The 26538-nt window shown below is 33.2% G+C and overlaps 2 protein-coding genes across 4 annotated transcripts in view; one reads left to right on the plus strand and one right to left on the minus strand.

The window, feature by feature from the left end:
- Positions 1-26538, plus strand: part of LOC119768692 (homeobox protein caupolican) — a 195423-nt gene that overhangs the window by 136644 nt on the left and 32241 nt on the right. The gene's annotated exons all lie outside the window — the stretch shown is intronic.
- On the minus strand, positions 16935-25157 carry LOC6044717 (antigen 5 like allergen Cul n 1). 3 transcript variants are annotated; one of them, XM_038259276.1, is made up of 4 exons: positions 25128-25148; positions 17618-17874; positions 17296-17537; positions 16935-17226 (listed from the first exon to the last, which is right to left on the minus strand). In XM_038259276.1, the coding sequence occupies exons 1-4, from the start codon at positions 25144-25146 to the stop codon at positions 16980-16982; spliced, it is 765 nt and encodes a 254-aa protein (XP_038115204.1). In that variant the 5' UTR covers positions 25147-25148; the 3' UTR covers positions 16935-16979. The 3 variants fall into 3 exon arrangements, with proteins under 3 accessions (XP_038115204.1, XP_001862170.1, XP_038115203.1); XM_001862135.2 differs by lacking the exon at positions 25128-25148 and adding an exon at positions 17932-17951; XM_038259275.1 differs by lacking the exons at positions 16935-17226; positions 17296-17537; positions 17618-17874 and adding exons at positions 24127-24418; positions 24487-24728; positions 24813-25069 and having other exon boundaries at positions 25128-25157.

Raw genomic sequence — 26538 nt, forward strand, 5'->3', positions numbered from 1 at the left:
CCAAATCTTGATCCATTCACCAAATTAAATTGAAAACAAAATAGAAGTGATAAAATAGCACATTTTTACTACATGATCACGTTTCACATAAATGTAAGCGATCTCTTCTACCAACCAATTGCGCAATAATAGTTTATCATCATCTTCGTGTTTTTCGCTAACGCAGTTTCGCGGCGTTTCTCATCACAGATTCTCTCACACAGGTTCTCCTTTCAAGTGATTATCGGCGATTTTCTGGTCGTCACTCGCATTATCTCATGTTATTTTTCTGTGTTACTGTGCTTCTGCTGCTGTTGATTTCATAATTGTTTTCGTCCCTCTCTTTCTTTCTCTCTCATCGTTTTCGATTTACACATTTTGCATCAGTGATTCATCTGGCTGATTATTTATTATAAACATTGTTTTGCGGTCTAGGCACACGGCGTGAGCTTAAAAAAACAGTGATTTAAATTTTCACGTCATCGAAGTGGCAGAGAGTTGCGAACGTAACAGAAGTCAACGAGACACTTGATCTACTGCACAGCAAAAAAAAGTTGAATTTTGAAATGTTGAAAATTTGGTTGGTTGAATATTACTCATATTACTCAAAAAATGTGTTAAAATGTGAACCTGATGAATATTCATCAGAAACTGATGAAAATTCACCAATTCCTGATGTAATGAACATTTTTTTGCCACAAAATCTGTCACCATTTCCTGATGAATATTACCATAATTTTTTTCTGTGTTGCTGCTGCCAGTGCAATTGAACGAAAGGTTTAAGGGGTTACATAATGTAAATTGGAAAAAAGTTAAAGGTTGGTATGAGTACACACTAAATATTTTTTTTAAATTTGTTTTCAGGGCATTAAATTGTACATTGTCATCTATTAATAAAATATATATCCAGGCATTTGGATGCACCATTGCCGAGATTTAGCTATTTTAAGTTAGCAGTTTCAAAAAACGGGTGCCTCGATATCTTAACACTGCGTTGACCAAATCTTTGATGTCTCACTAAACAGGTCCCGTGTGCATGACGAAAGCGGATTTTCAAAAAGTTTATTTAAAATAAAAAGATAAAAATATTTTTCTGTTTTTCATATAAAATAATCAACAGTTTTTGATTTTTGCAATTTTTAAATGCCTTAATTTCAAAATCGGACTTCGTCGTGCACACGGGATATGCATTGAGAGTCCTCACTTCAAATTCCAGCCAATTTGGTCCATCCCATCTTGAGACATCGTGGTACAAGCAAATCATCTCGGTGTTTTGAAAAAAACGCTCACAAAGTTTGACGGTTAGCATTGCGCATGGCAAAACTTTAAACTTAAATCGTCTTCGACTCACTTGAATCATGAAATATCTCTATGAAACTATCAGGAGTGATTGGAAATCATCTTTTGAAAGGATTTAATGAATAGGTAATTGGAAATTTGATTTTTTACATGTATGTAACGCCTTAAGGTGAAACGGGACGCCAGTTCTAGGACAACTTCTGTTCAGCTAAATTCAATTTATGAACTCGACAGATTGCTTGCTATTGACCTATTAAGCGTCTGCAAATTTACCTTCTTATGTTACGGCATTTTTCTTAAAGATACTTCCATCCCATATCACCTTAAAAGTTAGTTAATTGCATCCAAGCAACTTGGTGTAAAACAATCATTTGAATTATTTGAATTATTTGAATTATTTGAATTATTTGAATTATTTGAATTATTTGAATTTTTTGAATTATTTGAATTATTTGAATTATTTGAATTATTTGAATTATTTGAATTATTTGAATTATTTGAATTATTTGAATTATTTGAATTATTTGAATTATTTGAATTATTTGAATTATTTGAATTATTTGAATTATTTGAATTATTTGAATTATTTGAATTATTTGAATTATTTGAATTATTTGAATTATTTGAATTATTTGAATTATTTGAATTATTTGAATTATTTGAATTATTTGAATTATTTGAATTATTTGAATTATTTGAATTATTTGAATTATTTGAATTATTTGAATTATTTGAATTATTTGAATTATTTGAATTATTTGAATTATTTGAATTATTTGAATTATTTGAATTATTTGAATTATTTGAATTATTTGAATTATTTGAATTATTTGAATTATTTGAATTATTTGAATGATTTGAATTATTTGAATGATTTGAATGATTTGAATTATTTGAATTATTTGAATTATTTGAATTATTTGAATTATTTGAATTATTTGAATTATTTGAATTATTTGAATTATTTGAATTATTTGAATTATTTGAATTATTTGAATTATTTGAATTACTTCAATTATTTGAATTTTTTGAATTATTTGAATTATTTGAATTATTTGAATTATTTGAATTATTTGAATTATTTGAATGATTTGAATTATTTGAATTATTTGAATTAATTGAATTATTTGAATTATTTGAATTATTTGAATTATTTGAATTATTTGAATTATTTGAATTATTTGAATTATTTGAATTATTTGAATTATTTGAATTATTTGAATTATTTGAATTATTTGAATTATTTGAATTATTTGAATTATTTGAATTATTTGAATTATTTGAATTATTTGAATTATTTGAATTATTTGAATTATTTGAATTATTTGAATTATTTGAATTATTTGAATTATTTGAATTATTTGAATTATTTGAATTATTTGAATTATTTGAATTATTTGAATTATTTGAATTATTTGAATTATTTGAATTATTTGAATTATTTGAATTATTTGAATTATTTGAATTATTTGAATTATTTGAATGATTTGAATTATTTGAATGATTTGAATTATTTGAATTATTTGAATTATTTGAATTATTTGAATTATTTGAATTATTTGAATTATTTGAATTATTTGAATTATTTGAATTATTTGAATTATTTGAATTATTTGAATTATTTGAATTTTTTGAATTATTTGAATTATTTGAATTATTTGAATTATTTGAATTATTTGAATTATTTGAATTGTTTGAATTATTTGAATTATTTGAATTATTTGAATTATTTGAATTATTTGAAGTAATTGAATTATTTGAATTATTTGAATCATTTGAATTATTGGAATTTTTGGAATTATTTGAATTATTTGAATAATTTAAGTTATTTGAATTATTTGAATTATTTGAATTATTTGAATAATTTTAATTATTTGAATAATTTGAATACTTTGAATTATTTGAATACTTTGAATTATTTGAATTATTTGAATTATTTGAATTATTTGAATTATTTGAATTATTTGAATTATTTGAATTATTTGAATTATTTGAATTATTTGAATTATTTGAATTATTTGAATTATTTGAATTATTTGAATTATTTGAATTATTTGAATTATTTGAATTATTTGAATTATTTGAATTATTTGAATTATTTGAATTATTTGAATTATTTGAATTATTTGAATTATTTGAATTATTTGAATTATTTGAATTATTTGAATTATTTGAATTATTTGAATGATTTGAATTATTTGAATGATTTGAATTATTTGAATTATTTGAATTATTTGAATTATTTGAATTATTTGAATTATTTGAATTATTTGAATTATTTGAATTATTTGAATTATTTGAATTATTTGAATTATTTGAATTATTTGAATTATTTGAATTATTTGAATTATTTGAATTATTTGAATTATTTGAATTTTTTGAATTATTTGAATTATTTGAATTATTTGAATTATTTGAATTATTTGAATTATTTGAATTATTTGAATTGTTTGAATGATTTGAATTATTTGAATTATTTGAATTATTTGAATTATTTGAATTATTTGAAGTAATTGAATTATTTGAATTATTTGAATCATTTGAATTATTGGAATTTTTGGAATTATTTGAATTATTTGAATAATTTAAGTTATTTGAATTTTTTGAATTATTTGAATTATTTGAATTATTTGAATTATTTGAATTATTTGAATGATTTGAATTATTTGAATTATTTGAATTAATTGAATTATTTGAATTATTTGAATTATTTGAATTATTTGAATTATTTGAATTATTTGAATTATTTGAATTATTTGAATTATTTGAATTATTTGAATTATTTGAATTATTTGAATTATTTGAATTATTTGAATTATTTGAATTATTTGAATTATTTGAATTATTTGAATTATTTCAATTATTTGAATTATTTGAATTATTTGAATTATTTGAATTATTTGAATTATTTGAATTATTTGAATTATTTGAATTATTTGAATTATTTGAATTATTTGAATTATTTGAATTATTTGAATTATTTGAATGATTTGAATTATTTGAATGATTTGAATTATTTGAATTATTTGAATTATTTGAATTATTTGAATTATTTGAATTATTTGAATTATTTGAATTATTTGAATTATTTGAATTATTTGAATTATTTGAATTATTTGAATTATTTGAATTATTTGAATTATTTGAATTTTTTGAATTATTTGAATTATTTGAATTATTTGAATTATTTGAATTATTTGAATTATTTGAATTGTTTGAATTATTTGAATTATTTGAATTATTTGAATTATTTGAATTATTTGAAGTAATTGAATTATTTGAATTATTTGAATCATTTGAATTATTGGAATTATTTGAATTATTTGAATAATTTAAGTTATTTGAATTATTTGAATTATTTGAATTATTTGAATAATTTTAATTATTTGAATAATTTGAATACTTTGAATTATTTGAATACTTTGAATTATTTGAATTATTTGAATTATTTGAATTATTTGAATTATTTGAATTATTTGAATTATTTGAATTATTTGAATTATTTGAATTATTTGAATTATTTGAATCATTTGAATTATTTGAATTATTTGAATTATTTGAATTATTTGAATTATTTGAATTATTTGAATTATTTGAATTATTTGAATTATTTGAATTATTTGAATTATTTGAATTATTTGAATTATTTGAATTATTTGAATTATTTGAATTATTTGAATTATTTGAATTATTTGAATTATTTGAATTATTTGAATTATTTGAATTATTTGAATTATTTAAATTATTTGAATTATTCGAATTATTTGAATTATTTGAATTATTTGAATTATTTGAATTATTTGAATTATTTGAATTATTTGAGTGGGTCTCGTGGCGCAGGGGTAGCGGCTTCGGCTGCCGATCCCGATGATGCTATGAGACGCGGGTTCGATTCCCGCCTTATCCACTGAGCTTCTATCGGATGGTGAAGTAAAACGTCGGTCCCGGTTTCTCCTGTCTCGTCAGAGGCGCTGGAGCAGAAATCCCACGTTAGAGGAAGGCCATGCCCCGGGGGGCGTAGTGCCAATAGTTTCGTTTCGAATTATTTGAATTATTTGAATTATTTGAATTATTTGAATTATTTGAATTATTTGAATTATTTGAATTATTTGAATTATTTGAATTATTTGAATTATTTGAATTATTTGAATTATTTGAATTATTTGAATTATTTGAATTATTTGAATGATTTGAATTATTTGAATTATTTGAATTATTTGAATAATTTGAATAATTTGAATTATTTGAATTATTTGAATTATTTGAATAATTTGAATTATTTGAATTATTTGAATAATTTGAATTATTTGAAGTAATTGAATTATTTGAATCATTTGAATTATTGGAATTTTTGGAATTATTTGAATTATTTGAATAATTTAAATTATTTGAATTATTTGAATTATTTGAATTATTTGAATTATTTGAATAATTTTAATTATTTGAATAATTTGTATACTTTGAATTATTTGAATTAATTGAATTATTTGAATTATTTGAATTATTTGAATTATTTGAATTATTTGAATTATTTGAATTATTTGAATCATTTGAATTATTTGAATTATATGAATTATTTGAATTATTTGAATTATTTGAATTATTTGAATTATTCGAATTATTTGAATTATTTGAATTATTTGAATTATCTGAATTATTTGAATTATTTGAATTATTTGAATTATTTGAATTATTTGAATTATCTGAATTATTTGAATTATTTGAATTATTTGAATTATTTGAATTATTTGAATTATTTGAATTATTTGAATTATTTGAATTATTTGAATTATTTGAATCATTTGAATTATTTGAATTATTTGAATTATTTGAATTATTTGAATTATTTGAATTATTTGAATTATTTGAATTATTTGAATTATTCGAATTATTTGAATTATTTGAATTATTTGAATTATCTGAATTATTTGAATTATTTGAATTATTTGAATTATTTGAATTATTTGAATTATTTGAATTATTTGAATTATTTGAATAATTTGAATTATTTGAATTATTTGAATGATTTGAATTATTTTAATTATTTGAATTATTTGAATTATTTGAATTCTTTGAATTCTTTGAATTCTTTGAATTATTTGAATTATTTTAATTATTTGAATTATTTGAATTAATTGAATTATTCGGATTATAACAAAAATGTACCAGGAGACTTTTTACAATAAAAAACAGTTCATTCACTACATTACTTCATAAGTAAAAAAAAATAAAACAGGATTATAAAAAGTAGTTGTTTTCAACAAAAACAAAACAAGCTCTGCACTGTTACAAACAAAGCAACTACATTACAAAAAGGCCAACAAAACATTTCTAAAATCTACATTTTTCTAAATTCTTAAATCACATTAACCCATTAAACAGATAATTTCCCAGGATTTTTTTTTATTTTTTTGTTTTTTTTTTGCGAAAATTACTTTTTTGCATTCTTGAAGCTTTTTACTCAGAATTCTTCCATTTCCGGATTCAAGCTTGCGATCTCGAGATTGCAAGTCAAAGAAAAGACTGCCTAAGGCACCGATAGAATCTAAATTATACAATAAAAATGTAAAAAATAGGATAGCGCGTACCTCTTTTATGATCTAATATTAAAAAAGTGGCATAGCATTGAAAATTAGGTAAATTTACAGATTTTTCGATACAAAATTAAAAAAAAAACATATCAACACTCTGACGTTCGCCTTTGACATTGAGTGTGCAAGCAAAAATGTAAGTTGTTGTCTTCTTATTCCAAAATTGTGAAAGTTACGGACTCAAGCCTGCAACAATCTGATTTTAAAAATAAACAAACTTTGTTTTGAATTGTTTTGAAGACAGTAAATACTTTAGGGGAAAAATAAAAAATATATCGATAGTTCCAGTAGTTTTGGAGATACTAAAATAGTTGTAACCAAAATCTTGGTGCAAATGCTTTGTGTACCGTTTAGCACAAAAATCTTAGTGAGCAAGACATTTCTACGAACAGTTTTGCAAAAAAATATGTTTATGCATTGAGAATCTTCAATTTTAATCGTGTGATTTCCCCTAAATCTAAAAAAACAGTGACCTCAAAATAAATGTTTCATAAACAATAATATTGATACAGTTTAGTTAACATCCTATTGAACTTTCCAATTGAGACATAATTGAGACACAATTTCATAATTTCACTGAAACTTATTACTTTCCCCCGTTGATCTCAATTCCGCCAAGAAGATAATCCATGTTCTGACCCAAATTCCTACCTTCCATCCTAATACCACCTAGTGTAAGATCAGGTTCACCCAGTACCTACTAGCAACCAGCTCACGACGTGTCAAGTCCACCTCCGCCCGGGGGGGGCACGTCCTACAACAAGTCGGGCACGGAAAGTGTTACGACGACGACGACGACGACACTGACGTTCAGCAGGTGCCATCACAGCCGCATTTCCACTTCCACTTTTCTTTCCTATCCTATTTTTCCCTTACCAGATCAGAACTAGGTGAAATGCTTGCCTGATCTTGGGCAAACCGGTAGTAGGTCGTCCGCCAAGTGAGAGGGCACTACGATACCGTAAGCAAATTACGGTTCGTTTACCTCCTCCGTGCAGCCCGCCGCCGGGTCCTGGGGGTCTGCAGATGAGTTATTAAACTGCACTGCCGGTGTTGTCTCGAGTTGAGTGGGCTTAGAGAGAGGTCTTGCGACTCTACCGTGGAGTGGGGTGGAAGTTGAACAAAACTGGCGATGAAGTGGTTGTTCCAAAGTAACCCCATCTCACGGTGTACAGACAAGTGCAGAAGTGCTTTACGGTTTTCTCGGTAGCGTTCAGGAGCAGCTGCGCTCGTATCGGGGACAAGTCGACAAAGTGACTTGAACGGCGATGAAGTCGCCGAGATAAATGGAAATGGATTTGGTGCAATTGATTAAGTGGAGATGATGAGTGACTTTGCCGTCTCGGAGGTCTCTTGGCGGCGGCCGTAGTGCTGCATGGAAAACGAATCGCATTTTGCACGTTCTGGTTTAGCGGATCGTTACTGGTTGGTCTGGTCTGCTCAGTCAGGATTAGTGCTGGTTTTCATTTCTGTGGAATGTTAGCCAGCAAAAATGGGGACAAATGTTTAAATTGAATACTGCTTTATTTTGTAATTTATCAACGATTTTTCTAAAAACGAAGTAATAACCATAGTAGAACAGCATGTTATTCCATCGTGCACCTTATGTTTGCCTATCAGCACATTGACGTTCAATTACAGCTTCTGAAAGAAGTTTTTAACTAAAATCGAGTAATAAATTGCAGCTCACAATGCCTCACCTTTTGACCATCATAGATTCCCACAGATTGCATTTTTGTCACTTTTTATATGAAAGAAAATTTCAATCTTGTCGTGCTATCTTGACACACCCCGAAAATTGATGTTAGTGCGACAATAGGCAAAGGGATTTTAGGTCAGAGCGCGTTTGACACAAGTACGAGCTCGGTTACCGTAAACATTTGTAATTATAACTTGGGACTCCTAATCTAATCTAATCTAATCGAACACAAGCGCAGCCAGTCCGAAGAAAGCATCCTGGAAGAAATTTTGGTTAGATTACGCCCCAAGTTCTTTCTTGTCAATATTAATGATTGCATTACATCCAAGTAACCCCAAACATGTATTGCAAAAATTAAAGCGGCCAGGCCAACTGCGTTGCATTAACCGCAGAGACAGATTCTGAGAACGGATCACATTTCACAGAATCAACAGGGGAGGAAGGATGCGTGGACATACCGTACCAAACGCTCCAAATGAGTTGTGGTTGGGTGTATAGGTGTAAATTTGGCAAGTAATTAATATTTTTTTAGGAGAGGTAAGAGGAAGGAGGGAGGTAGAATTTGGATTAAGGACATGGAAGATGGGGTGGGGTAGGAAGGATATTTCATTTGATAAATAGAATATAATATAAATTATCTAGCAAAAAAAGTAAGGAAAGATCTCACCAAGGTACTACAAAACATTCGACAAACCGAATATACATCGAATACGATGCTGTTGCTTCACTAGAACATCATCGAACCCAGGCATCCGCAGGTTGTGAACAGCTTCTGGCCTTGCCGGAACGGCTGGAACCAAACGGAAATCCTTTCCGTTACGCTACACGAAAACAAATTACGCAGTGCTTCACTTTTGTCTTCAGCAAGTAGATTCACCTACAGCATAAAATAAATCCGAAAAACTCATCAGAAACTTTCTTGGAATTTTCCAATGAAAAATAACTCTAAACCGAAGAAAAACGTCATATTTTCGGCTCCCTGTAATTATAACTTGGGACTCCGGAAACCAAATTCAACCAAACTTCAGGACAATGCATATAATTGGCAACCAAAAAAAAAACCTGTTTATTATTGTTTACATGACGTGCTCTCGTGCTCTTGTTTATACAAGGTCAAAAATTAAAACGTGATTTTCTCGGAACGTCAAAGTTAGCACGACGGCGTCGAATTGTTGAGATTTGGTGTTTAGCATGTTAGTCAAGTAATTTCCGAACCATGTTTTAAATAAATCTGATGTGTTTTTATGTTGTTATGATCGACTAACATGTTATATTGAGCTATCATTACTAATATGACCAGAATCTGACAGCAAGGAGGGAGTGACGGAGAGGGGGGGGGGCGGTTGAGTTACTTGAATGAGACTACACCTCACCTGGCCAAACCAAAAACAAACTGCTGTCAAATGAATATGTTAAACGCAGAAAAATAACTTTTGAAAATTTTAAAAAGTCTTGGCATGTTGTTAACATTTAGATCTCTTGTCCTTATAAAAAAGGATTTCAATGTTAAAATACGTACATTAGACTGGTATTCTCTAACATTTAAAAAAAATAACTCAAGTGTTACGGAGCGGCGCGCGCAATGTCAGGCATGTACACCCCTCGGCGATGCAAAGAGCAATACGTCGTGTGTCATGTTTGTTGCTCTCATATTGTCACCCCAGCAAACGTCACGAAACGTCAGTCGCGATGATTGGTGAAATTGAAATGAACGAGTTGAATTGAAAGTGTGAATATTTAATATTGTGATTAGTTCAGTAACTTGGATTATCGCTTAAAATTCTCGCTGGACCGCGGGGAAGAACCGGTTGGAAATTTGTTATTACCTAGGGTATGAGGAAACGACATTTATTAATGAATTTATACTAAAATCTTACCTAAAATGTTAAACTAGAGCTGCGGATTGATTACATTTCGCACGAACACGGCATTGCTTATCTGTTGGAGGACAGACACGGATAGGGTGACCAATGTACTTAAAATTAAACTTAAGCCTAGAATAACTATTAATTTGAATAAATTTAGCTTTTAGCGATTCCACATTAATCAACGGTGTGCTGCTCAAAAGAACCCGAAAACGTCCCAACATCAAGCTTAACTGATTATTTTTTTGCTAATTCAGTATTTTTACAATTAATTGATAACGCGCCGACACTCGACTAAACAACAAAAAAAATGATTTCAAAGGTTGTGGTAGCTGAACAAATCATCACTGGGATTATTCAGCAGAACATCGATTTCGCTACTGTACTTGCAGGTGTAATGCCACACGTTCAAAAATAACCTGTCACTGGTCGTAGATGAACAATGTTTGCAAACAACACGAAACAAATTGATTTTACAATGAGAATCAAAAAAATCTTCTACTGATTGATTTTTTTTTTTTCAAAAGTTTGGGAGCGATTTATTGCGTGTGTCGTCTCCAGTCTCTTTTGCGAGTGAGGAAAGTTCGCAAAAGATTTTTTAGTGATTATTCCGTATGTGTTTTTGAAAAAATAAAGATTTTCTTAAAAAATCGAAAATGCGATAATAAATATTGAAAATGTGGTCAAAAAACCTACATTAAATTTACAATCGAAAAGTAGATTACTGTTTAACGGTTTTGGAGTTATACTCACTTTTAGGTTATATGTAATTTTCCAAAATTTAAACATTTTTAACTTTTAAAAAATATTTAATGAAGGAAAGTCACTTTTCGAACAAATATTTTTAGAATACTGATAAAATTTCCTGCTAGAGCGAGATACAGCCTCACAAAGAATTTCAATTGATCAAAGTGATTTTTTTCTAAGTGGGGTGTACCCCATTTGGCATAATGGACATTTGGCATAACGGGTTTTCAAGATGGACGTTTGGCATAATGGACGTTTGGCATAATTGGTCCAAGACATCAGGGACGTTTGGCATGATGGACATTTGGCATAATGGACGTTTGGCATAATTCGTTCAAAAACCATCAAGGACGTTTGGCATAATGGACGTTTGGCATAATTATTACTAGCTTGTTTTTTTTTGTTAAGTATTTGTCATTTTCACGAACGAAAATGAATATTTTTTACCTTTTTCATATGACTTTAAGAGATTATCATTTTTTTTCTATAAAAAATTAGGTATCTCTATATTTTTCCCCCAATAGTCAATTCTTTCCTTTTTGAATAATTCACAATAAATCTTTTCAATGAAATTTTGATATTTTTATTAAATAATTAGTATAAAGAAGAAAATATCTCTTGTTAGCTTAAGATTTTTCCCCTTTCAATATAATTAGCAGTAATTTTTTAAATGAAATTATCCCTTTTATATGAAATTCATGATGAGAAAAACCACTTCAAATTTTCGACAATTGAGCTTTTACAATGCAATTTTCCCTTCTTCTGATCAAAATTTTACTTGAAGAAGGAAATCTCTAAATAAATTCACATTTTTCCCTTCTTTTTCGAATTTAATCGAAAGAAACCCCCCCATTGTTGCAAATTTACTGTTTCAATTAATCAATTAAATTAATTGTTTTGCAGGTGTGAGTTGGTACCATTATTCTATCGAGTTTAGCATTGAGCTCTCTATAAATTTTGATGGAATTATACTCTCGATCCTGTATTTTGGGTGAATGGATGTCGATATTGCTTTTCTTTAAATATTTTGCAATTAAGTTTTTTTTATTCAATTTTCCCATCATTTTTTAAATTTAACTTGAAGAAGGGAAATTCTCTTATAGATGTTGTCTTTAAACATTTATATAATTTCTGCACATTTTTTCTCTGTTGGTTTAATTTTTGCAATAAAGTTGTTTATGGAATTTTCCCTTCTTTTATTTATTCAATACTAATCTTAAAGAAGGGACAACTGCCCAAAAAAAATAAATGCTGATTAAATGTTATTTTTAAGAGGGGTAGGTGAAAAACATAAAAATTTTGCGATAGTCAAACATTTAAAGAGTGTCAAAATTTGAATCTTTAAATTTACTTTTCCTTCCATAAGTTGAATTTTATATAAGTAAATATAAATGTTATAAAAAATTTCATAAACGAAGTTTATTGTCAAATATTCAAAAAGTATTGTTTTTAGAGATTTTCCCTTCTAAAAGTTGAATTTAAAATAAAAGAAGGGAAAATTTCATAACTCATTTGTCAAATATTTAAAGAAAGAAAAAATGTACATCCCTTATTAAGGATGAATATTAAAGAAGAAAAAATTGCATAAAAACAATGATTGCAAAATTTTGAAAAAAAAACAAACTGCACATTTTTTGAGAGATTTTACCTTATTTTAGCTTCAAAATAAAAGAAGAGCAAATTGCTTTAAAAAATTTAAATGCATTTCGTTAAAGAAGAGCAAAATGTACATACATTCTTTAGGTTGAATTTGAAAAAGGAGGAAAAAGGGTAAACAGTATAAAATCTTTATTGCTAAATTTCAAAGACTGGCAAAACTTACATTACTTTGTTAGGTTGAATTTAAAATAAAAGAAGGAATAATTGAATACAAAAAATTAGCTGCAAAATATTTCAAAAGAAGACAAATCTCAATATTAATATTTATGAAAAAAATGCATTTTATATTTATGAAAAATTGCATTTTCAAGCTTTATTGAGAAAAAAAAGGAAAAAAATACATCTATTGGGAGAAAATGACAAAGATTCTAGATTTCTTGAAAACAAAAATCATTTTTAAATTAAAGTTATCTGCTTAGAAAAAAGGAAAAAAATAGCTAGCAAAAATTATGCCAAACGTCCATTATGCCAAACGTCCTTGATGGGTTTTGAACGAATTATGCCAAACGTCCATTATGCCAAATGTCCATTATGCCAAACGTCCCTGATGTCTTGGACCAATTATGCCAAACGTCCATTATGCCAAACGTCCATCTCGAAAACCCGTTATGCCAAATGTCCATTATGCCAAATGGGGTACACCCTTTTCTAATCTAATCTAATCTAATTTAATCTAATCTAATCTAATCTAATCTAATCAGACCCTAGCGCAGCCAATCTTTCGAAGGGATCCTGGAGAGTGCCTTAGGTTAGATGACGCCTAGCACTCTTCTTGTCATTTATTAACATTTGTAGTGCGCCATTGCATCGGAATGCATTGAAACATCACAAGCGTTAAAGCGGCCAGGCCTACTACGTAAAGCCGTATCGCAGAGATTACTCGTAATTGGGTTGAGTTTGAGCACTGAGTGTTCGAACAACAACACAATTCTGAATCGACAGGGGAGGAAGAAGCGTGGGGACACACCACCATACGCTCCGAGATTTTGGTTGTATTCGTTGGGAGCACCATGCTAAGAAGGTTTGGTACTCCGGGACCCTCTGGGATGGGACATTGTATTTCCACGAATGCCCTGGACTCTATTTGCCGTGGTTATAGCGCCACAACTCGCTCTATAAAAAAAAAATAAAATAAAAAAATAAATAAAATGTTGTAAAAAAAGTTTTGAGTTCAGTATTTTTTTTTTGTTTAATTTGGTGTAACGTAAATTATTAATTGAATACATTATTAAAGATTCCTCTTCCCTGATCGTGGACAAATGTCCATTCATATATTAACAAAAAATGTCTACGTAATTTATAGAAATAATTAAAATACCTTGATAAAATCAAAACTATACAGATAGCTCACACCACTCAGATTTTAAATTTACTTGAGCTCGTACTTAACTAATAAAACAAATTATTTGTAAAAAATAGTATGTTAAAAATTAATTGATTGAGTGCCTACACTCGTTGTTAAAAAAAAAATCTGCCATTAATTTCCAATATTTTCAATATTTTGGTGACATTATCATTATGAAGGAATAAACAACAATCCACCGTAGGGTGGTTGATTATTGTTGATCCTCATAATAATATAGTTTTGTTTTTGGTAAAATAAAAATGTTAAACCTAATTATGATAGGGTTAGCAGATTTTCAATGTAATAGTATCATTTGAAAGGCCATTTAATTATCCAGCAAACATTGGATCGGATGATTCTGGGTTCGATTCCCATCTGCTGCAACCTTCCATCGGATGAGGAAGTAAAATGTCGGTCCCGGCCTTGGTTGTTAGGCCGTTAAGTCATTCCAGGTGTAGGAGTCATCTCCATGCCATAAGTACAAACAACACACCAAACCAAGCCTACTCCGGTGGAATCGCTGGCGGCGGTTGGACTCGCAATCTGAAGGTCGTCAGTTCAAACACTGGGGTGGAAGGTTCCTTGGAGTAGAAAGAGGTTTGGGTACTCTCCCCATTCGAGCCTTCGGACTCCTAGGTTCGAGCAGAAACTTGCAATAGAGACCACAAAAGACCCGGGGGTCGTTAATGTGGATGGTTTGATTTTGATTGGATCGCATTATCGATCCGAACATGCTTTTATCTAAATATCTGTGAAAGTGTAAAAATACAACTTAAGAGCTAATAACTTTTAATAGGGTTGTCAGATCTTCGATGTATCAGGCTCGTTTGAGAGGTCGTTCAATTATCTTACTAACGAAGGGTCGCATGATGGACCCGGATTAGGGTGCCCAGAAAAAATGACCCCCTGCTCCACAAGCGAAAAACGGTTTTTTGGGTTATTTTAAGCATCTGTGTAAATTTTGAGCGAAATTGGATGAGATTAACCCATTGATACCCGAGCCTAAAGTTGGTGAAAAAAAGTTTTTCATACAAAAATGACTTTTTTAAATCGCTAATAACTTTTCAGAATCGAGTTTTACAGCTTTGGTGTGTTCTACAAAGATATAGAGCATTAAATTTTCAATAAGAATCTCACTTTTGGGAATATTTGGATGGAAGTAGCGCACCGTGCAGACCAAACCGTAAGAATCTTGGGTTTTCCATACATTTTTTCAATTTTTCCCATACAAACTTCACCTCCGAGTATCAATGGGTAAGTGATGACCGATTTTGCTCATATTTGGTCCAGAGTCCTAAAATAGGTCAAGGAACAATATTCAGCTTGTGGAGCGAGGTTTTGAAAAAAAGTCCCATATTCTGGGCACCCTAACCCGGATACCATTTTCATCGAAATATCTGAGATCAGACCTCCAAAAAGTGCATAAATAAAACTTAAGTGATAATAACTTTTGCTAGGGTTATCAGATCTTCAATGTTTTGGGCTCGTTAGAAATGTCTTTTAAATACTCTTCTAAAATTTATAACATTACAACCCTTTTTACGATCATCTGAACTTTCCTCAAAAAGGTTTTTTAGCATAACTTTTGAAGTACTTTAGTAAACGTCATAATTTTCAATAGGGACTTATGGGACCCCAAGACGGATCTAATGAGACCAAAACGATAAAACTCGGTTCAGCCAGTGCTTAGATAATTGAGTGAGAATTTGTTCGGTGCACACATCCACAAATGTTAATAAATGACAAGAAGAGTGCTAGGCGTCATCTAACCTAAGGCACTCTCCAGGATCCCTTCGAAAGATTGGCTTCGCTAGGGTCTGATTAGATTAGATTAGATTAAACAATGCAGGTTTTATAAGTTTAAAAATAAAATAAATTGCCAAATTAGGCAAAATAGGCCTAAGCGTTAATCCGTGTGGCCAATAGCCACGGCCACTAACGCTAACAGCCGTCATGAGCTCGATTCAGGCCGGCCGAAATCGATTTTGAAACCACCGCCGGCAGAGTGGCCAGAAGCCGCCTCAATTGACACCTGCTTGGCCTATTGCACCGCCGCAGTCGATTTACTATTAATCGCGTGTCCCGTGGCGAATGCAAATTAAGACGTTTCGATCGACGTAAAGCCCAAGTCCAAGTCGCAGACCAAAGGCCATGGAAGTTGCGCGCTCCAGTTTCAACGGTCGTTGGCTTTGCGTATACTGTGCGACACTTTCGCGTGATTTCAATCGAAAGTGACCGAGTTGCACTGTTGTTTGACACTTTGGTGCACCCACCAGACAATTGGACTGTGACGAAAATTGGTGGATTTGTTTGGAAAGACTAACAAAGTAACAACTTCACCAGCGATAAATTGTTAAATTGACTCGTGAGAAAGCACTTGAGGGATGTCAGCTAGCCTGCACGTCGAGTGACCAAGTCGTTGAGATTATCTCCGGCCCTGACGGCGAAGTTACGCAAGAAAGTAAGTAGTCAGGACCCGACTTTTTAAACGCGGTGGCAAGTGCAAGTGCGCGGTTGGAAGGTTTAAGCTGACCATCACTTATGGCCAATTATTGCGCGCGCGAACTACCCAAGGTGTGCTTAATTGCTGCCAACTTAAAGCGCTTCAATGGGTGAAGCGGTAAACACAAGAGTTAAAGTTCGCTTCGGTGCAAGTATGTCACTGAAGTTGTAATAATTGACCCGAGTAGAGTAAACACAAAAAAACATTTGAGTACGGAACTTTTCGAATCTGTTTGAATAACGTCTCATTCAATGCCTCTCTTTTTTATTCATCATCAACCATATCTTCAAACTCACATTTTCGACACGACGACTTCGCTGGTGCTGCACAGCCCAGGGTACGTCTTGCTGCAGCCGGTCTTGCAGCCGGAGCATGCCGTTCCCGACACGTACACAGGCTGGTCGATAACGTTGGTCAGACCGTAGTTGCAAACCATGATCGCCTTGTTGGAGGTCGCCGTAGGCTTGAAGGTGACCATCGCACATCCAATACGATCGGTACGGTCGGAGGCAATCTGCGTGAAGTGGCCAATATCCGGACTGCGAAAAGATGAAGAGGGATTCAGTTGGGATTTCTTGAATATCTCAAAAAGCGAAAAAAAAACTTACCCAGAATATCCATTCGGGTACTTCGCGATGTACGAGGGGTTGGCAACCTTGTACTCGTCGTACCACGCGTTGACGAACTTGGTAATCAGCTGCACGTCGGTGAACGTCATTCCGGACCATCCCGAGCTGGCAATGTTCTGCCCAGCGCTGGGGAACGCCACCGTGTTCCGGCAGGCATCGTGACCGTACACGCAACGGCGCGCGTTGGCCGCGGCAATGTCAGCGAGTGATTTGTCCCATTGCTGAAAAAGAATTAAGGAAGGGATCGTTCATTGATTACTTAACGCAAATAACGAGACAAAAATCGACCAAAGCAACTCACCACGGTGGGCATCTTGGCCGCCGCCGGATACGGCGTTTGATTGCCGGAAGCCAGCGTGTTGCGCAGCTTGTTGTGCAGATCCAAGATCAGGGCCTGGTTGGTGGCATCCATGGGGACCTCGCGGCCACTCGATCCGCAGGCCGTGTCCAGCGTGGTAAGACCATTGCAAGCGATGTGCGGCCCTTTTTTAGGGCACAGCGCCAGGTCGCAGTAGTTTTGCTGCACCGACAGCTGGACGCTGATCGCCAGGAATGTTGCTGAAAAGGAAGAAAATTTCAGTTTACTGTTGAAATTTTGATCGAAAGTTCACTTACCTAACACAAGAACCTTCATGATAAGATTGATAGTACTGCAGCCAGAAGGCAATTTTTATACAGAACTCCCGGGGTGCTTTTCAAAACTCGTTGAATTGATGCCATTCATGCGCACATTAGTCGTGTTTCAACCATATTGTGGTGCAGATAAATCCAAAATTGTCTAGTATTTGATATAGTTCGTTTGACGGGGCCGTTGCCAAAAAGACAGCTGAAACATTAAATTTGCTTGGCAAAACAAAGAAACAGTTGTTGGTTCTTGGTTTGAAATTCGAATCAATGAACTTACTCGATACATATCTTTGATAGGTTCTAATAAGGTCACAGACACCTTTCATTCAAGGTTGATCACTTGGCTGAAATAAGTGCTACTAGAAAGTCACGTAGCACTGTTAGTTTTAAAGTAATCCTCCGGGGGAACGACAATTTTTAGATTGCCAATTTTTACAGTCAAAGATGAGACTTCTTTTTTAAGTAGTTCTGCAACTGCTTAAGAAAAACAAATTTTCGTATGTTTGGCTGGTTAGGGATTCGACCCTAATTCGTCCAATTCGTCGCTTTTCACCTTTTTTTTGTGTTATTTTTTCACTAAGATACTCTTTAGATTTAACCAATTTAGATGCTCCACCTAGCATTTTGTTGCACTTTAAACCCTTTCAGATGAATTTAGAATTTTGAAATTTAATTGAATTTTGCCCAAGTTACGGCATTTTAAAGATATTTGAAATTTTTGAACCCTCAAACTTTGTGTCCCGATTTTCCCACTTTCCATTGACCTAGAGTGCTCATATTTTGGCCAGATGCTAATTTTAAAAGTACAAACGACCCCTGAAAATATCAGGCAGATTGGTGAGGTCCAAACGACGTCCCATACAAAGGGGTATTCCCTGTTAGTGGACTCGCTCTTAAATAAAACCGTTTTTTAATCCACCATTAGGCGGCTGGTGCCTTCCTCATATTTACAAAGTAATAATGAAAATAAGTATATGAAAAAAAAATATGCCTGATACAGACTTTTCCAGAAAACATGCAGACTCTCATTTGAAGCAATGTGGCAACCGGGCGTTTCGCATCTGGCGCGACTCTCGCACGTAAACAAAAAGGCCCGGCCTTTTGAGGTAATGCAAAATTGATTCTGAGTCGATATGTATACGTGAAGGTATATCTAGAAGGTATATTTAAGAAGTTCAATTTTCGAGTGATTTTATAGCCTTGCCTCAGTGAGGTGAGCTTGGTTAATAAGTGTTCAAATTACCTCGTGAAGTCGTTTTCAACCAATTTTGAAAACTTTCAAAAGTTTATTAACTATAATTTTGAAAACATTGATAAGTAAGATTATTTCAATACTCTCAAAGTGTCATATTTTTTCTCAGAAATGAATTCAAATCGGAAAACGAACTGTATTACCTGATTCAATAGACAATTTTCACTTAAAAACAGTTAAATAAGTTTAAAAAAAAAACAAGTTTGAAGTGCTATTGAAATCGAATTATACAATTTCTTTAGATAGTTGGGCCTATTCAATTGAACAAGTTGCTTAGGGACCATCTAAAAACTACGTGGACACTTTTTCAGACCGCCCCCTCCCCTCCTCGTGAACAATATCCATACAAAGGGGCCATCCATAAACCGCGTTAACACTTTAGGGAGGGGGGGGGGGGTGTTAGTGGTTGTCGCATACTCCATACAAAAAAATATTTCTTTGGAATTTTTTTTAATTGATAATTACATTTGTTTTTTCATAATAAGAAGTCAGTTGTGGCTCTTGAGCTTTAGTTTGCCTTTCGTGATTTAAACACAGTTTATTTTCATAACCATAAAAGTATATGATTTATCATTTTTGTAACACTTGGTTCCATTGAGGAAAAAAATATGTATTTCTTTGGTATGGGAATTGCCCACGATCAGTAAATTTCACGAATGTTTCATATTTTAACAACTAAAATCGGACCATTAGTTTCTAAGATATCGACATTAGAAAAAGGTGGATTGTTTGGGTCAGACTAAGAAAACATAAATATTTCTGTTTTTAAGGGAGCGTTATTTTATTACGAAACGAAGTTGAGGGAAAGAGGGTCGAATGCTGTGTTACGCTTCATACAAAAAAAAATTGTACGGAGATTTGTTACGAGGGGGGTAGAAAAATATTTTTTAGCGTTACGTAATAAAAGAGTTCTTCCTAAATCTTTGCCTGGCACTATCTCAGCAACTAAAGGTCGTATCAACAAAGTACAAAAAAAGCAAAATATAAAGAATTTTCTCAGCTTTTCAAAATATCTTTCTAAAATGTGGATAAACAAGAACACTAATTAAAAAAAAAGAATAACTGCGACTATTTTCAAACAAAAACCCTTCCTGAAATGGATATTACTTGAAAATGGTACACTTTAAGTACTTTTTGATTGCAAATTCAATTTAACATCGAGAAATTAAGTTAAACATTTTTTGCATTTTATGTTTATTTTTTTTTTATTCAGTGTTGATTCGAAAATTCATGACTAAATCACAGATATTTGGCTATTCTGGAAATTTGGCTTTTGGTTGACATTTGGTTTTAGGGGACATAAAACATGAGAAAATGAAAAAAAAAAAAATAAAAATTGTTTTTTTGCAAATCAAGTTTTAGTGACAAAAAGTGAAATTAAAACATCACTTATTTGTTTTACCTTATACATTCTTACATTTTTCCCAAGACACCAAATCGATCAAAAAATTCATTCATTTTTTTTTTTAATTTTTATATACCATTTGTATTTGTATGGACAGCTGCAAAATTTGTATGGAAAGTTGTATGAAAAAACTTATGATGCAAAATGGCTTCTTTGGGCAAACCAAAGGCACCAAAAAATTTCAGCCGGATTAAAGAATACAAAAATTAAAATTCAAAAAATAGACCGATTTCGTAGAAAATTGCTAAACTATTCAAAAACAAGAATTCATCCAGATAAAAAAAAATACAGAGAAAATCTGTTTGGTGCAAACGAAGAGAGTTGCTCACATGCATATAAATTTTTCGCAAAAAGTTGAACTACACAATATGTTGGCATTAATCGCAAAAGTGACTGATAAGCTTCAAAATGCCAATAAAGTTGTTAAAATATTTTTGAAAGTTAATGTATTTTTGTGAAATTATGACGTACAGTACCGCAAAAAAAAAGTTTTATGCACAAACTTAAAATTTTGTCAAAACTTTGATTTTTTGAAAACATAAGATTTTAAAACAACTTTACCTTACTTTAGTTACTAGCCAGGACCGGTGGTATAGAGGTAAGCGTTGTTGCCTCTCACCTCAGTTGGACTGGGTTCAATCCCAGTGGCATTTTTCGTGACGAGATTTGTCTGATTACGCCTTCTGTTGGACGAGGAAGCAAACGTTGGCCTTGGTCTAACCTAGAGGTTAGGTCGTCCACGTGTAGGAGTCGTCTCCCTGGGTCTTGTCTCGGTGGAGTCGCTGGTAGGCAGTTGGACTTCTAATCCAAAGGTCGTCAGTTCGAATCCCGGGGTGGATAGAAGCTAAGGTGTAAAAAGAGGTTTGCAATTGCCTCAACAATCAAGCCTTCGGACACCTAGTTTCGAGTAAGAATCTCGCCATCGTGAACGCCAAGGCAATGCTGTAGAGCGAGTAACTTGATTTGATTCTAGTATATAATTCATTTTACAACACTTTTATCATTAAAATTTTGAATCCATGGCTAGTATTTTTATCGTTTCTTGTTCTAATTGTAAGACATTTTAGGGCTTTCTGAAAAATTACACAGAATTAAAAATACGTGCCAGTTCCATTAGATTTTTGCCTTCCTCACTGAGGTAAGGCTATAATCCTGCTCGAAAAATGAACTTTTGAAATACAGCTCGTAGACCTATATTCATGTATACCTATCGACTCAGAATCGAAAACTGAACAAATGTGTGTGTGTGTGTATGTGTGTGTGTGTGTATGTATGTATGTGTTCAAAATTCTTGCCAAGTTTTCTCAGCACTGGCTGGACCGATTTTGATCAAACCGGTTGCATTCGACTTGGTTTAGGGTCCCATACATCGCTATTGAATTGTTTGAAGTTTCGATAAGTAGTTCAAAAGTTATATATAAAAATGTGTTTTCACATATATCCGGATCTCACTTATATGCATGAAAACTATGTCCGGATCCATCATCCAACCCATCGTTGGTTAGGTAATCAAAAGACCTTTCCAACGAGTCCAAAACATTGAAGATCTGGCAACCCTGTCTCGAGATATGGCCACTTAAGTGATATTGATGCACTTTTTGGAAGCCGGATCTCACTTAAATGTATGTAAACTATGTCCGGATCCACCATCCGACCCATCGTTGGTTAGGTTATCGAAAAACCTTTCCAACGAGTCCAAAACATTGAAGATCTGGCAACCCTGTCTCGAGATATGGCCACTTAAGTGATATTGATGCTCTTTTTGGAAGCCGGATCTCACTTAAATGTATGTAAACTATGTCCGGATCCACCATCCGACCTATCGTTGGTTAGGTAATCGAAAAACCTTTTCAACGAGTCCAAAACATTGAAGATCTGGCAACCATGTCTCGAGATATGGCCACTTAAGTGACATTTATGTACTTTTCTGAAGCCGGATCTCACTTAAATGTATGTAAACTATGTCCGGATCCACCATCCGTCCCATGCTTGGTTAGGTTATCAAAAACCCTTTCCAACGAATCCAAAACATTGAAGATCTGGCAACCCTGTCTCGAGATATGGCCACATAAGTAATATTTATGTACTTTTTGGAAGCCGGATCCCACTTAAATGTATGTAAACTATGTCCGGATCCACCATCCGACCCATCGTTGGTTAGGTAATCAAAAAACTTTTCCAACGAATCCAAATCACTGAAGATCTGGCAACCCTGTCTCGAGATATGGCCACATAAGTAATATTTATGTACTTTTTGGAAGCCGGATCTCACTTAAATGTATGTAAACTATGTCCGGATCCACCATCCGACCCATCGTTGGTTAGATAATCGAAAAACCTTTCCAACGAATCCAAAACACTGAAGATCTGGCAACCCTGTCTCGAGATATGGCCACATAAGTAATATTTATGTACTTTTTGGAAGCCGGATCTCACTTAAATGTATGTAAACTATGTCCGGATCCACCATCCGACCCATCGTTGGTTAGGTTATCGAAAACCCTTTCTAACGAGTCCAAAACATTGAAGATCTGGCAAACCTGTCTCGAGTTATGATTACTTATGTTATATGTGTGTACGTAGCTGAAATATGTGTCCAAACCACTCATATTACCCATTGTTGGTAAAAAAAGAGGAAGGCATCAACCACATAGGTGGATTAAGTTAGTTTTTTTATATATATTTAAAAGTCAAATTTCAAAGTGAGTCTACGACAACGCATCTATCCTCCACTGTAGATTCTGTGGAATGTGTTTCGTTCATAGAATCCTATCTGCAGTAAACACAACGCAGTGGCTGGCCACTTTGGTTTTGAAGTGCATTTTTGGATGTACTGCAATTATTAATAATGACAAGAAAAGTGTTTGGAGCGAAATCTAATCACAAGACTTTCCAGCATGCTTTCATCGGACTGGCTGCGTTAGTGTTAGATTAGATTAGAATTTTAAGATGCTGTAAGAAGCCTCACGAAAATTGGAGGATTAGTTGTCTTTCCTATAAATGTACAAAACCCATTTAAAAAACGAAACTATTGGCACTACGCCCCCCGGGGCATGGCCTTCCTCTAACGTGGGATTTCTGCTCCAGCGCCTCTGACGAGACAGGAGAAACCGGGACCGACGTTTTACTTCACCATCCGATAGAAGCTCAGTGGATAAGGCGGGAATCGAACCCACGTCTCATAGCATCATCGGGATCGGCAGCCGAAGCCGCTACCCCTGCGCCACGAGACCCACCCTCTTATTAAAACTGAATATTTGAAATGTGGTCTAAACGTCAAAATAATAAAAACCAGATTGTGGGAAACGATTCTCCAGAATATTTTACATAAAAGTCTCCATATTGACCATTATCATAAGTTCAATATTTGTGAAGAAACGGGGGATTTGAAAATAAAAATGTTGATAAAAACAATATTGGCAATTTTTGTTGGTTTTGACCAATAAAAATATTTAAGACTAGATTATTCATTCTCGTCCAATTTCCCATAAGTTTACCTTTGACCGCAAAAAAGCACAAACAAAAGTTCAATTTTAATTGGACATTCCTTTTTATTCATCATTTGTCAAACTTACATTTTCGACACGACGACTTCGCTAGTGCTGCACAGCCCAGGGTACGTCTTGCTGCATCCAGTCTTGCATCCGGAGCATGCCGTTCCCGACACATACACAGGTTGTCCAACAACGTTGGTCAGACCGTAGTTGCAAACCATGATGGCCTTGTTGGAGGTCGCCGTAGGCTTGAAGGTGACCATCGCACATCCAATACGATCGGTACGGTCGGAGGCAATCTGCGTGAAGTGGCCAATATCCGGACTGCGAAAAGACAAAGAGGGTTTCAGTTGGGATTTCTTGAATATCTCAGAAAGCGAAAAAAAACTTACCCAGAATATCCATTCGGGTACTTCGCGGTGTACGAGGGGTTGGCAACCTTGTACTCGTCGTACCACAGGTTAACGAACTTGGTAATCAGCTGCGCGTCGGTGAACGTCATTCCGGACCATCCCGAGCTGGCAATGTTCTGGCCAGCGCTGGGGAACGCCACCGTGTTCCGGCAGGCATCGTGACCGTACACGCAACGGCGCGCGTTGGCCGCGGCAATGTCAGCGAGTGATTTGTCCCATTGCTTAGAGAAAAAAAAAATGAAAAGGTAACGTTCATTGATTACTTAACGCAAATAACGAGACAAAAATCGGCCAAAGCAACTCACCACGGTGGGCATCTTGGACGCCGCCGGATACGGCGTTTGCTTGCCAGAAGCCAGCGTGCTGCGCAGCTTGTTGTGCAGATCCAAGATCAGTGCCTTGTTGGTGGCATCCATGGGAACTTCGCGGCCTCCCGCTCCGCAGGCCGTGGCCAGCTTAGTAAGTCCATTACATGCGATGTGCGGTCCCTTCTTGGGACACAGCGCCAGGTCGCAGTAGTTTTGCTGCACCGACAGCTGAACGCTGATCGCCAGGAATGTTACTGGAAATGAGGAAGATTTTCAGCTTGAAATTGTAATTTTGGTCGAAAGTTCACTTACCTAACACAAGAAGCTTCATGATAAAACTGATAAAACTGCAACCGGAAGACCATTTTTATATAAAACTCCCGGCACACTACTTCAAAATTTGTTGAAATGATATCATTCATGCGCACATTAATCGTGTTTTAACAACATATGGCGCAGAACAATCGACATTTTTAAGTGTTTTATTTGGTTCGGTTGACGGAGTGGTTGCCGAAAAGACAGCTGAAAATGTCAGCAGTACATTGCAAAACAATGATACTATTGTTGGAAATTTGGCTAAAATGAAAGAACCTACCATAATTCTTATCATTGATAAATTCTTTTCGGGAATCGACACTTTCATTCAAGGTCTTTCACCGCTCTTGTTTGCATAAATGTCCTACATGCATTCTAATTTCTTTGGAGTTAATGATGAAATCTTGTTCTAAAGAATACGATTTAAGTATGTAAGTAAACTGCAAATAAAGAATGAATATGTCTCTTAATGGGTTACATACATGGAAATCGTCAAAAATGTCAGAGGTTAAAAAAATATTAGGCGTAATAGTATTATTATAAATAACATAAATCTGACGTTTTCTACGGTTTCCCATAACATTTTCTTTCTTATAAAGGGCCGGATTTTCTGTCCACTTGAAGATAAGTTCATAGTCCCCCGCATAGAAAAAAACCGTTTGAAAATCATTTGTTAAAAATTCAATCAACATTTTACCAAATAGTGTAGCCACTATTTGGTAAATCGTTTTTTTAATTCCTCACCGTCTCTCAAATAGTGAACTATTCCCCATATATGTTGTTAGCAATATTCACTATTTGATTTTTTCTTCTAGCGAAGCTTCATCAAATGCTTTTGAAAGTTCATTTTTGCGTATATATTTTAGGGATTTCACCATTTCTCAAATGGTATTTTAATGGTTTTAAATAGTTATTTTAGCAGTTTTTCATGGTAAATTACGATTTCTGAAAAAGTTGATACAATTTGAAATGCATTCAAGTCAAATAATTCTTATTGGGATTTCAAGGGAATTTCGAATTTTAATATTGCATGACCAAATAACTTCATTTTCATAAAAGCTTTTTATTATTTTGCAATATATACATTTTTAATTTTCTATGGCAAATCTCTGGCTACGTTAGATCATTTCTAGTAGAATCTGAAAAGAAAAACAAAAACACTAAGTATCTATCCTTGAAACAAGGAATTTAGGTTAACTTGTTTATGCTTTCAATGCTGTCATCAGCTGATGCAAAGTCACTTGCGGTTGGCGCCTTCGATAAACAAATGCTGTTCGTAACTTTGGGTTCGATGCTACTATCCGCTGAGAAATTTAACGCCCCGATCGGAACTTGTAAGCCTGATTTTATTCAACCATCAGACTGATCGGAGCGTTACATTTCTCAGAGGGTACTCGCCGACTTCACC

The sequence above is a fragment of the Culex quinquefasciatus genome, chromosome 3 (genome assembly GCF_015732765.1).
Source record: "Culex quinquefasciatus strain JHB chromosome 3, VPISU_Cqui_1.0_pri_paternal, whole genome shotgun sequence".
Taxonomy (NCBI): Eukaryota; Metazoa; Arthropoda; class Insecta; order Diptera; family Culicidae; genus Culex; species Culex quinquefasciatus.

Bases quoted from the DNA above. Each gene is read 5' to 3' on its own strand.
- LOC6044717 (XM_038259276.1), bottom strand. The intron at 17,538-17,617 runs GTGAGTTGCTTT...ATTCTTTTTCAG, and splicing joins CGGCCAAGATGCCCACCGTG to CAATGGGACAAATCACTCGC. The intron at 17,227-17,295 runs GTAAGTTTTTTT...ATCTTTTCGCAG, and splicing joins TACCCGAATGGATATTCTGG to TCCGGATATTGGCCACTTCA.